The sequence below is a fragment of the Polistes dominula genome, unplaced genomic scaffold (genome assembly GCF_049000335.1).
Source record: "Polistes dominula isolate Pdom_NZ unplaced genomic scaffold, Pdom_raw_medaka contig_77, whole genome shotgun sequence".
NCBI classification, from domain to species: domain Eukaryota; kingdom Metazoa; phylum Arthropoda; class Insecta; order Hymenoptera; family Vespidae; genus Polistes; species Polistes dominula.
The window spans coordinates 3,009,684-3,021,432 of NW_028301152.1; the positions used below are offsets into that span (position 1 = coordinate 3,009,684).

General features: G+C 32.7%; 1 protein-coding gene across 1 annotated transcript in view; it reads right to left on the minus strand.

Moving 5' to 3' along the window:
- Myc (bHLH transcription factor Myc) overlaps positions 1-8,706 on the minus strand; it is a 31,660-nt gene extending 22,954 nt beyond the window's left edge. Inside the window, exons 1-2 of the mRNA XM_089178027.1 lie at positions 7,964-8,706; positions 1,360-2,040 (exon numbers count right to left, since the gene is read on the minus strand). Coding sequence (XP_089034153.1) covers positions 1,360-2,035 — 676 coding nt within the window. The 5' untranslated portion in view covers positions 2,036-2,040; positions 7,964-8,706. The remainder of the gene's footprint in view (positions 1-1,359; positions 2,041-7,963) is intronic.
- Positions 8,707-11,749: the final 3,043 nt, after the last annotated feature.

Genomic DNA, 11,749 nt, shown 5'->3' on the forward strand with positions numbered 1-11,749 from the left:
TCAGGAAAGTTATTCTCTCTCATCGAGTAATTTGAAGTTTCTGCGATAAAGCACTGTAGGTAAGAAAACTCGTTGTAGTAGCTTCTCTTATCTCTCGTTACATTTCATTATTTACTTTAACGCAATGATTGACGTGACCTCGATCGCATTTAAAGTTCCGGCATGCAATGTTACATATTAGTTTATACATGCATAAATAGATATTACTCAAAAATTATTGCCTTCTAGAGAAAAGCAATATGAGCGTAAGGAGATTTTTTAAATAAGAAAAAAAAATAAAAAAAAAAATAATAAAAATTAAATAAAAAAAAAAAGATTACTTTGCCTACCTTTTTTAATCTCTGTAAGAACGTTTTCTTTGACAACACATGACGGGACTGGGGAAAGAAAAATATGAAAATGCTATTATATATCTTTCGAATCGATAATACAAAGATTAAGTAGAGAAAGAGAGAGAAAGAGAGAGAAAGAGAGAGAAAGAGAGAGAGAGAGAGAGAAATAGAGAACCGACGAATTAATTTCACGACGGTACGAAATTCTCACGGGATTCTGTCTTGTAATAAATAACTTGCCCGAGGACGTTAGTGTACAGACCTCCGACTCTCTCTCTCTCTCTCTCTCTCTCTCTCTCATTCTCTCGCGGTCTTTCTCTTCTTTGAAACGGGTTTCCTCCTTGGGTTGAACGCTACTCGTGCTTCAACGATGACGAATAACCTCATGGAATTAGCATACTCATGCGGGTACCAAATTCAAGAGATACGCGTGATATTTTACCATCGATCTCCCCGAATTACGAGCGACCTTGGGATTCCTCGTAAAACGGCTTTTTAAAATCGATAATTCGAAAGCATGCCAATGGTTTAGCTCAATATTCGCGCCCAATTAAATTAACAAAACTTATTATCAACAAATTATAATAAATAAAAAAAAGCAAGAATTTCTTCTTTATGACATGCTTTATGACATGCTTTATGACATGCTTTATGACATGCTGTTAAATTAACTTGTTTGTAATATTTCTCAAAAATATGTCCATATATACATATATTAGGGGTACCGAAAAGTAATCAAAATATCTTCGATGAGTACACTCAGATTCAGTTTATATCAATGAAAAATCGAAGGACTTTTTAAAAATGTAATTAAACAATTTCCTTTGCATAAGGCAAAAAGTGTTAGAAAATGATAAACAAATTTTGTGTTGATTAGTATTTAAAATTTATTTAATAAATAAATATTTTCCGCCAGCAAAGAAAAATTTTGATTACTTTTCTCGGTCCCCCTAATATTATAGAGGATATCATGCAATTAAATAGAAAAAAAGAAAAAAACAAAGAAAAAAACAAAGAAAAAACTTACCGGATTCTGAAGGTGTTTGTATGCCGAGGGACTCAATCTTCTTCTTATGATCAGAATGATTTAGATGATAGCTATGATCGCTAAGGGTAGTTCTCATCAAATTCTCTTGCTCACTGATTTCTTCTTCTCTCTTCTTTTTACGTCGTCTGACAAACTGATTCGTAACCGCGCTTACCGGGACTGACCTGGTTATCATGTCAGACATGGATTCTGATAGCTTTTCGTGTATATCGATCTGATCGTGTCTAAATACAGGAACTTCATCTGTTGGTGGCGTGTCCGGTCTTAAGAAATTTCCATCGCTTGTTGAATTTCTTTCACGACAATGATGTAATAATTGATGTTTTCGTGATATTAGCACACTTCTACCAGCTGGTATTGGTATATCTTGCGACTGAGAACTTCTGGTGGCAGGCAAAGTTCTATTGTGCTCTTGACTTATACATAAGCCGGCCCACATGCAATCATGATGACGAATCTCTCGAGATTGCTTACTCCAACTAATTAGTCCCGAAACGTCTTCTAATAAAACGGAATCTTCGTTTATTTTGTTGTAATAGGTATTTATTGAATAATCCACATCAAATTTCTTCCAGATATCCTCTGAAACGACGCTCACTGTATCCAAGGAGCGGTCTACAGGATCCATGTCCTCATCTTCCCATGGCACTGGCATTCTGGCTGTATAACAAATGAAAAACAAATATTTATTTACTTTATCAATTTTTATTCATTTTAAATGATACATATAATTCGAATTTAATAAAATTATTTATTGATCTGATTATTAATCGATTATTTGCACTATCCTATTTTTCTTATCTTTAATACAATATAAATAATCACGATTAGAAACTATTTCATTGTTTTTGATAAAAATCGTGTAATAAAAATTGTTGTAATGTAACGTTACGCGTATATATCGTGAGAACATGTTTAACGGTTTACTTTACGCCACGTGCCGCAACACATTGATGTATTATCGCGAAGATCAACAACTTACATCGAACATGTGAATGGAGGTCGCGTATTAACCTTGCATATTAGCGGTAAAATTAGATGACCTTCGTCGTGGACGGCTCGGCCGATGTATGTATTTACGTAAACATATGTATGTGTATTAGATATATGTATATATGAAATATCGCGACATATTATATACATATTCGCTTAAATTGCAAATAAGTCACTTATTTTCTTCCGTAATAAATTCTGAGAAAAAATGCAAGTGGCGTCAAGAACATGTCATGCGTTTAAAGAAAAATGAATAGAGAAGATTAAAAGTCTTATTATTTTTTCGCAACGATCGATCGATCGACAGGTGTGATGGATTTTACGATAGTTACACATTTACATTTGATCAGATATCATAGAAGAAAATTTTTCGTCGCAATCTTAAACATAAGCTAATTAGAACGATTCTTAATATTATTAAGTCTACCGGAAAATTTTTATTCGTGTTCAGAATAAAACAAGAATAATAAATTTTCATATCTCTTGAATTGAATAATATAATTATTATCATTGTTTATAACTTCTTACTACAGCATGATGATCATTTGTATATCTTATTTTTAAAAAATATCTTATCCATTAGAAATGAAAAAATTGAATCGGTGTTTGTCAGAACGTACAGAACTTTCAGGTAGACCAAATGTTTCAAATAATTCTTTCCATATGTTATTCTTTTTATTATAGAAAATTTCTTGTCTTCTACAAAGCAAAGAATTTCTTCTACAAACAATAAAAAATACATGGATAATAGGGAAACGGTCATAAATCATAAATCACTTCAACGTAAAGAAAAGGAAAAAGGGACAGCTATTATTTAAAAGGATTTATTCTTTCATATTTAAAGAAAATCCTGTGTCGGGGGTTTCCTAAAAAAAGAAAGGAAAGTTAAGAAAATAAAAAAAAATAAATAAAATAAAATAGATTTTCCTAAAAATTCTTTTCTATTTTATTTTCTACGATTTTCTTAATCTATCTAGGAATAATAGGAAGGGACCTCCAAGGTTGTAACAAAAGTCTAGCAAATCCAAAGAAAAATAAAAAGAAAAATTAAGAAAAGGAAAAAAGAGGAATTCAATTTAAATAGACTAAGAGAAACTTGATCGGCTACAAAAAATTCCTGAAACATCATTTGTCTTCTTCATTCTTACATATTTTCATTCTTACATTCTTTCATCCTTCTATCCTTCTTTTCTATTCCTATATTCTGGAATTCCAATGGTTTGGGTTTTACATGAGTAAAAAAGAAGCCGTTCGGCTAGAAATAGAGAATATCGAGTTATGATCATACTAGTAAGGAGCTTACATGTATGACTCATGATCAATGAAGGAATTCCACGAGACCTTATCGTTTCGTCTACTGTAATTATTTATTACGAGAAAAAGAAAGAGAGAGAGAGAGAGAGAAAGTAAGAGAAAGAGAAATAATAATGAAGAAACAAGATGAAAGAAGAAGAAACAACTTAACGAATTTTTATCGCACGACAATAATAAACTTCTGCTATTTGGTTCTATTCGCTATGCTATTATGCTACTACATACTACCATCATCCCTTTTTTTCGCCTCCATACCACACCCCCCTTTCGTCGTTACATCTCCGCTCTTTTTCTTGGCGTCTGTCCGACGAAATTGCGAGCGCGCGCGCGCACCCACGGACCTTGATTTTCAGGAAGGAAACGCCCTCCTTATCGAATCTCTCTAAAGGTAGAGACCTCTACCGTTGACAACCAAGATGATTCAAATCGTACAACAAACTGAATATTAGCTTTTTTTTTATTTTTTTGACTATTAGAAAATAATATTACAAAATAACAGGTTAATTTTGACAACAACATTCTTATCTTGTACTACCCTTAATGTATTTGTTATCTTACTAATATAGTTAGAATATTTATCTTATCTTATGGTCCAATGTTTTCTTTTTCAAGTAAACTTTCTATTTTTGTCAACCTCTCCTAACTTTTCTCTCTCTCTCTCTCTCTCTCTCTCTCTCTCTCTCTTTCTCTTTTTCTTTCTCTATCATAACGTTTTTTTTTCCCTATTGTTTGTTAAAGCAAACTAAACACGATAAGAATATGCCTAATGTATATGTTTTGAATGTTTTTACATGATGACACTTACAACGATATATTCTTAACCATCTAAATTTATTTGTATGAAGACAAAAATATGAGAATAAGAGGTAACACAGCTTCAAAGATACCTAAGAAATTGTATAGATATTATAATGACCGTCTATTAAAAATATCGGTTTAATAAAAACTTCGTCAACTGAGGATTTTTGATTGATTGAGAGAAACGATAAAAAATATCGAAAAATCCAAAAATAGTTCGTTAGAAAAGGAATTTCTTTTTATTGAAACGAAGGCTCACTGAATGAGTCCGTTCCTTTTTCCTTTGTCAAAATATCCGTCCACTTGTTCGTTTCTGAAGAATTTTACTAAACGAAACAAATACATGACCTAAATTCTGTCTCTCTTTATTTCTTTTTATTCTTAACAGTGCTAAGAATGTCGAACAAAAGAGCATGGGTAGATGGTAGGTAAAATGACCATCGAAAAAAAAGCAGCTTAGAAAAGGAAAAAAAGCAAAAGAATCCTTTTTTATTTTTCTGGCCTCTGGGGAGCCTAACCTTAACCGGGACAATAAGAACCGATGATGCTCAGGTCAGTTTTGCATCCTAGCGAACCAAGATTATATCTTCGAAGCAACTTATAACTATATAACCAACAAAAAAAAAATTACTGAGAGTAAGAGAAGAACACTTGCAGAAAACACTATGTTGTTTAACTACGTACGATAAATACGATCATGAATATTTTGAAGAGCACGGAGAACGCAAATAGCGTCAGTTTTTCTAATGTTTACTCGTTTTTAGAGAAATTTCTTACATAACAGAATAAATACAAATGTACACAATGAAATAGTCGGCAAGCTTTGCTTATATAAAAAAATTTCAACCATTTTTTGTCAACGAATCTAATTGCTAAGACGAGAAGAAATAAAATGTTGCGTTCAAATGTAATTCTTTAAATATCTCGAAACAACGAATATACGACTTACAATTACAGCACTTTCATAATTATGGAAACATATGTTTGATTGTTGTTAAATTCAAATATTTTCTATAAACAATAAAATTTAAAATAACAGCGAGTTATTGACGAATTTAACGATAACTAGTAATATATAGAACAGAGTAATGTTTAATAAAATTTGTTAATGCTTACGATCATAGAATGGACTCAGCTCCGTATTATTATCAGGCGCAATTAAAGAACACATTATTAAATATTGACTGAATATCAGTAACTGAACACTGAACTGAACACTAATTGAACAGCACTAACGAATGAACAAATTAAAAGAACATTACTACTGTAGCTCAAAAAGTATAAACTAAAATTTTGTAACTAAGTGGCACCTATCTCTAGAAGTGACTTTACTTCTCGAAGATGGATAGATGAATGAATTCAGTAAAACTGGGAAACTAAAAGAAACTTCAGTGAAATCAGGTACAGAGCTGAAAAATAGTAGGGATGGGGGGGTGTAGTATAACAAGTGGAAAAATTTTAGGGCCTAAATAGGCGTGGCATTCTTTTGTAAAATACAGAAGCGGCAATTCTTCCTTCCCTTCTTTTTCCCTTCTTCCCCCCTCTCTGCCTTCTTAACTTTCTCTTCTTTTATCTCTCTGAATGGTTTTTCAAATTCCTTTGCAAAAGGGATGAAGAACTCGGTGTATTTGTTTATGATGCCACCAATAACGATTCATGTTTCTAAACCTTTCAGCCTAAACGTCTCCGCTTCGGCACCAATCAAATCAATGCGATCTTTCAAATGATAACGGTATTTATTTAGGATCGGCCTTCACAAATTTATTATACCTTTCTGTATAATTTTTTCAGGTATAAGGGTCAAGTCTTTGAGTCCAAAGTTTAAGTTAACTGTAAAGAACTCGTGAAATAAGCGAGAGTCCTTCCGAGCGTAATAAGTAAACTAAAAAAAAAAACGCGTCTTTTATAATAAACAACTCGATGAATGCATAATTCAATAAAATACTTTATCTATTACCATTCTTAGGAGGTGCAAGAGGAGACACGAAAGTAAAAGAACGATATTCTAACGACAAAATTCGAAGCTAGTTTCCGCTCCCGTGAAATCGATACATATGCATATAAACACACATATACACACACACACCTGCGCGAGCGTACATATGCTACTCTACACGTAGAAAAACAATGGGATCACGATATCTATTTCAAGATCAGAGTTTCTTTCTTTTTTTTTGTTTTTGAGATCTATAAATATATTGGCATGTATTTATTTATATATATATATATATATAATTTGATATAAAGAACTTAAAATTAAAAAAAAAAAGAATAAATATGATTGATGATAAACTTGACAGTCAATTCGAATAAAGCTGAAATGTTCCCATTCGGTTTAAAATACTCATCGCGACTCCGAAATAATAGCACTTTTAGAGTACCTTACATATACGTATGCAAACATATATAAAATATATATATATATATATATATATATATATATAGATATATATATATATAGTTATGCCGTAGAACGTGCACGCCGCGTGAAATTAGCTAAAAGCGTGGGCGACCGGCGAGAATCTCGCGCTTTCTACCGCGTTTAAATATTCACGCTTTTCGGACAGTCCGTAACCTACGGCAATTCTCATCGTATATATCACACACGTATATATATATATATATATATATATATATATATATATATATATATATATATATATAAGATATATAGTATGTACATAAGTTTATATATATAACAACTTTGAATCGACCAAGAGAAATTATAACTTTTCCCATAGAGCCTATTTCTATGAAAGAAATATTTTGGTTAGAGTTAGAAGGGCTTGTTTCGTGTATCGATTTTCTACCCACAACTTTCTCTCCCTCTTTTCTTCTCAATGGTGATATTAAAGAGAAAGAGAGAGAGAGAGAGAGAGAGAGAGAGAGAGAGAGAGAGAAAGAAAGAGAGACTAGGAAAGACCCTAACATGAGATAGAAGAAAACGAAAGTAAAAGGAACGAGGTGTCAAATACGAGATAAGAGATAAATGAAGAGATGAACTAGAAGAGAAAGAAACGTGTGATAAATAGATAAAGACAGATATAGGACGTAGACGAAGCTATAGATAAATTTTAGACGCTCCCGTCTCTTTCTTTCTTTCTTTCCTTTTCTTTCTTTCTTTCTTTCTCTCTCTATCTCTCTTTATTTAATCTTACTCTCTACAAAATCTACTAGTATACTATACTATGTTTTACTATACTTTACTATACTAATATCTCACACTAGTATAAAATATGTGACTATGTGACAAAGATAAGTTATAATAGTATAGAAAAAGAAATAGATATAATAAAAAGAAAAAAGAAACAAAAAATAGAATATTAAAGTGACAGTCTAAGTAGTTACGATATATAGAAAATTATAGTATAGTATAGTATTGTATTGTATTGTATAGTATAGTATAGTATAGTATTGTATTGTATAGTATAGTATAATATAATAATTGTAGTAAAAAAGCCGGGATATGTTCACATACCTGACAGCCACCACTTCGTGTTGTAATCCAAATGCGAGATAGTATCCACTGTGGAACGCACTTTGGCGCGAATTCGAATTTCGCGGTTTTATTGAAGAGAAAGAGAGAGATACCGTAGTAGTGTAGTGTAGTAATAGTAATAGTATTAACACTGATTACGAAATTCGTAGATAAACGAGGAATCTTACGATACCTCGTTTGACACGCTCACCGGTATGAGAGAAACGTAATCTTTCTCTTTAAACGCTCTCTCTTTCTCTTTCACATGCACTGCTTTTAAACGACGCGTAATCTTACGCCTCTTCCTTTCTTTCTTTCTTTCTTTCTTTCTCTCCAGGGGATACAAGAGAGAATAAGAAAATCAGCTTACAAAGGGATCTTATTTTTTTTAAGCTTTGAAGCAACGTGTACTACTAGCATTTCGACACAAACTCCCTTGTCGTTTTCTTTTACAATCAATAGAGTTACTTCGAATATATTTTATAGAACATCTACTACCGCTGCCTTCTTCGACCAGGCAGAGGAAGAATTTCATTCTTAAAGTGATCCGCACAAGGCTTTTTAAGGTGGTAAGCCTTTAAACTTCTTTCTATCAATTTATTGTTTTTCTATCTCTCTTTTTATCTTTCTCTATTTGTCGTATCTCTTTGTACGTCTTTTAATACGTATTGTCAACCTCTCTCACTGTTTTAACTCTCGAAGGGAGTCGTACGTACGCGCACGTTTATTAACAGCAATCCGATCCTCTCGGTAAGGCCGGTAAAAGGCGACTGAACCGTGCGATCCCGTGCGCTTTCCTCCCATCTTCCGCGACTATATCCACTGCTACGGGACCCGGCGCCACAAGCGTATCGCTCCAATTTTGAACCCCGTCCTTACCATCCATCCAATTTCTCTTCATATTTTATCCTTATTTCTTGTTTTTTTTTTTCGTTTTTTTTTCCATTATTTATTTTAAATAAATTACAATCTTAAATACATATACATTATTTACGATCATCGATCGAACGAATAATCGTTAATATTTCGTTCGTACGATGAAACTCGAATATTGCGAACATCCTTTTACGAGAAAGGCATTCGTCCTCTGGAATATGTTATGGTTTGATGTACGCCGTCTCGCGTAAGTTTGTCATGGGAGAAACGTGGAGGCCACATGTGGTGCGAGAGCTTGCGGTTGGCAACCTGTCGGAACCTGTACGGATTTAATACTTGCGAGCAAATGTATTATGCCTTACCCTCCTGATATCATCATGCTCCCACAACGTCTATACTCCTCGATCGCGTTTATCCGGATAAATTTACACGCCGATAACTTCTTACGCCTCCTACTTTGTTCTCTCTCTTTCTCTCTCTTGTTTTCTATCGTTCTTTCTTTACCAAACACGGGGACCTTTTAATTTTCAAACGAGACAAGCTAGCCTATCGTTTTTGTAATAAACGCGGTTTACTTGAAAGACATCCACTCTTTTGTATATAAACCTTTGAGTTTGTAATTAAAATCTTGGCACAGTCTAGGACTTGGCCAATGGTATAGTAGTCTCTTTATCTTTATTCACTTTGAAAACACGTAGCAAAAGATTATATGATATTATGAATATATCAATAGTGTGTGTATATATTTATGTGTATGATTTGTATGTATGGATGTTATAGTAAACGCGTGTTTGCTTCGATCGATCAAAAACGTGCCGTACCGCAGAGGAGAGAGCTTACCAGAGCAGAATCTTCAACGGAGGAGGCACGCTAAACACGTTAACAGATACTAGACTCAAAGCATCGATTCGTCGCACGTCAATGACCGACTCGTCGTCAGCCGAGTGACGCTAGAGGGTTGCTCGGATGCCACGACTTCCATCGAATCATCACGACGTAGACTATGGCATTAGAATCAAATTGACTGAATATAAACTAAATATATAGTCTAATACTACTTATTAATCTAAGAATTTCTTCTTTTAAATGAAAAAAGTCAAAGAAATTGATTAATGTCATCTATATTTAAATACTATACTAACATCGTATTTTTATCGTGAATTCACACGCACACACATAACAATCCATTAATGTTAGTTATCATTTTTTTTTTATAAATGTACGCGCGCGAACGGCTTAGCCCTTGACACATAACATTGTGCAACCGAATCGACGCGGAAAGCGCGCGTTGAGATAGCCTCAACGTTATGTCACTTCTATCGTCTTCTTCTAATCTGCATATAATATAGAGATAGATATATGTGTGTGAATGTATAAGAAATATTTTTCCAGATTTCGTTAAAAAAATCAACCATTTACGTACTAACTGTTACAACTTATACAAATGATGCAACATATCAAAATTATAACGTTTATTAATGTATATCTGTACTTACTTGTATATTAATTATATAATACTTTGACGTTAAGAGGATTAAATGTTAATGAAAATTCTTTAAAGCCGAAACACTGTCAGTACGTCACATACAACTGAGTGATATTCCATGTCACTTATTTCTAATATGTCAGGTGTCTGTTGTACCCTGAGCGTGTTGCAGTCGATGTTGTAATATTGCGAATACTCGCATACATATACTATCATTCTCTTAACGACCACTCAACTATTATACGGCCTCCGTAGCGCATCAAGAAGTGCATGTATTCTATTCTATAAGATAATACTAATAATTTATCATAAAATAAATAAAACAGATCAATAGACTATCATTTAATCGTTTTATTAATAAAATGAATAAATTTGATCATTGAATAAATAAGTTTTCTTTGAAATATTAAAAATGATCTACTGAGGTACTCTATTTTGTAGGGGTATGCTACGGCCCTGTATTCTAAGGGGGCCGCGCCCGCCAGAGTTCTCTTCCATAATGTTCGAGTTTTTACAAAAATTATGTTAACGCGAATGAAAAATGAATGTTCGTGTATTAGTGGGTGCTAGAAGGAAATCATAGGAAGTTATATCGGCGAATGTCTTGGTGTACTTCAAGAGATTTTTCGTTTTCATTTAATATACGGGACTATTTTTCTGAAGCAGCGTCAAGCGCACTGCGGTTCGCTTGCGCGTCAAAGCGACGGGTTCGAGTGACGCGCGAAAGAGGCGCCACTGAACAATTTAACAACGCGTGTGCTTCACGCCCACAGGAAAACGGCGGACTACGACATGTTGCGAAATCGAATCTCCTACATGTTCTGACATAGAACGATGATTATTTCTTTTTCCCTTTTTTTTTATTTTTTTCTTCTTCATTTTTAAATAATTTTTAATGCATCAGTTGACAATGAAGTAAAGTACAAAACCTTCCGACATTTTCCATTTCAAATATTTTCAAGAGAATTCTATTTAAATCTTTTCAAAATAGTTTTGACATCATTAATCTTACTCGGAAAATTATTTCAATAATGTATAAATAACGATAATAGTTTAAATTGTCATAAATCATTATTTGATATTATTGCCGCTAGATATTTATTATTATACAATAATATAAATTATTAAATAATCATATAGTATAGTACTAAAATAATGTTATCTTTTAATTAATTTATATCTATTTATTAATGAGATTTTGTATAATAAATTATTAATTGATATTTAATAGATAGATCATTTGTACTTTTTACAAAATTCAAACAGATAATTAGAAAATGAAAATAAGATAGAAATATAAATTAAGATAGAATATCATTTAATGTTATAACAAAACCAATTAGTGTTCTTGATAATTTATACTATAATTTAAAGAATTTCTAATCGTACAAAGGAACACCGTATACCGAGTTTTGAAAATATAT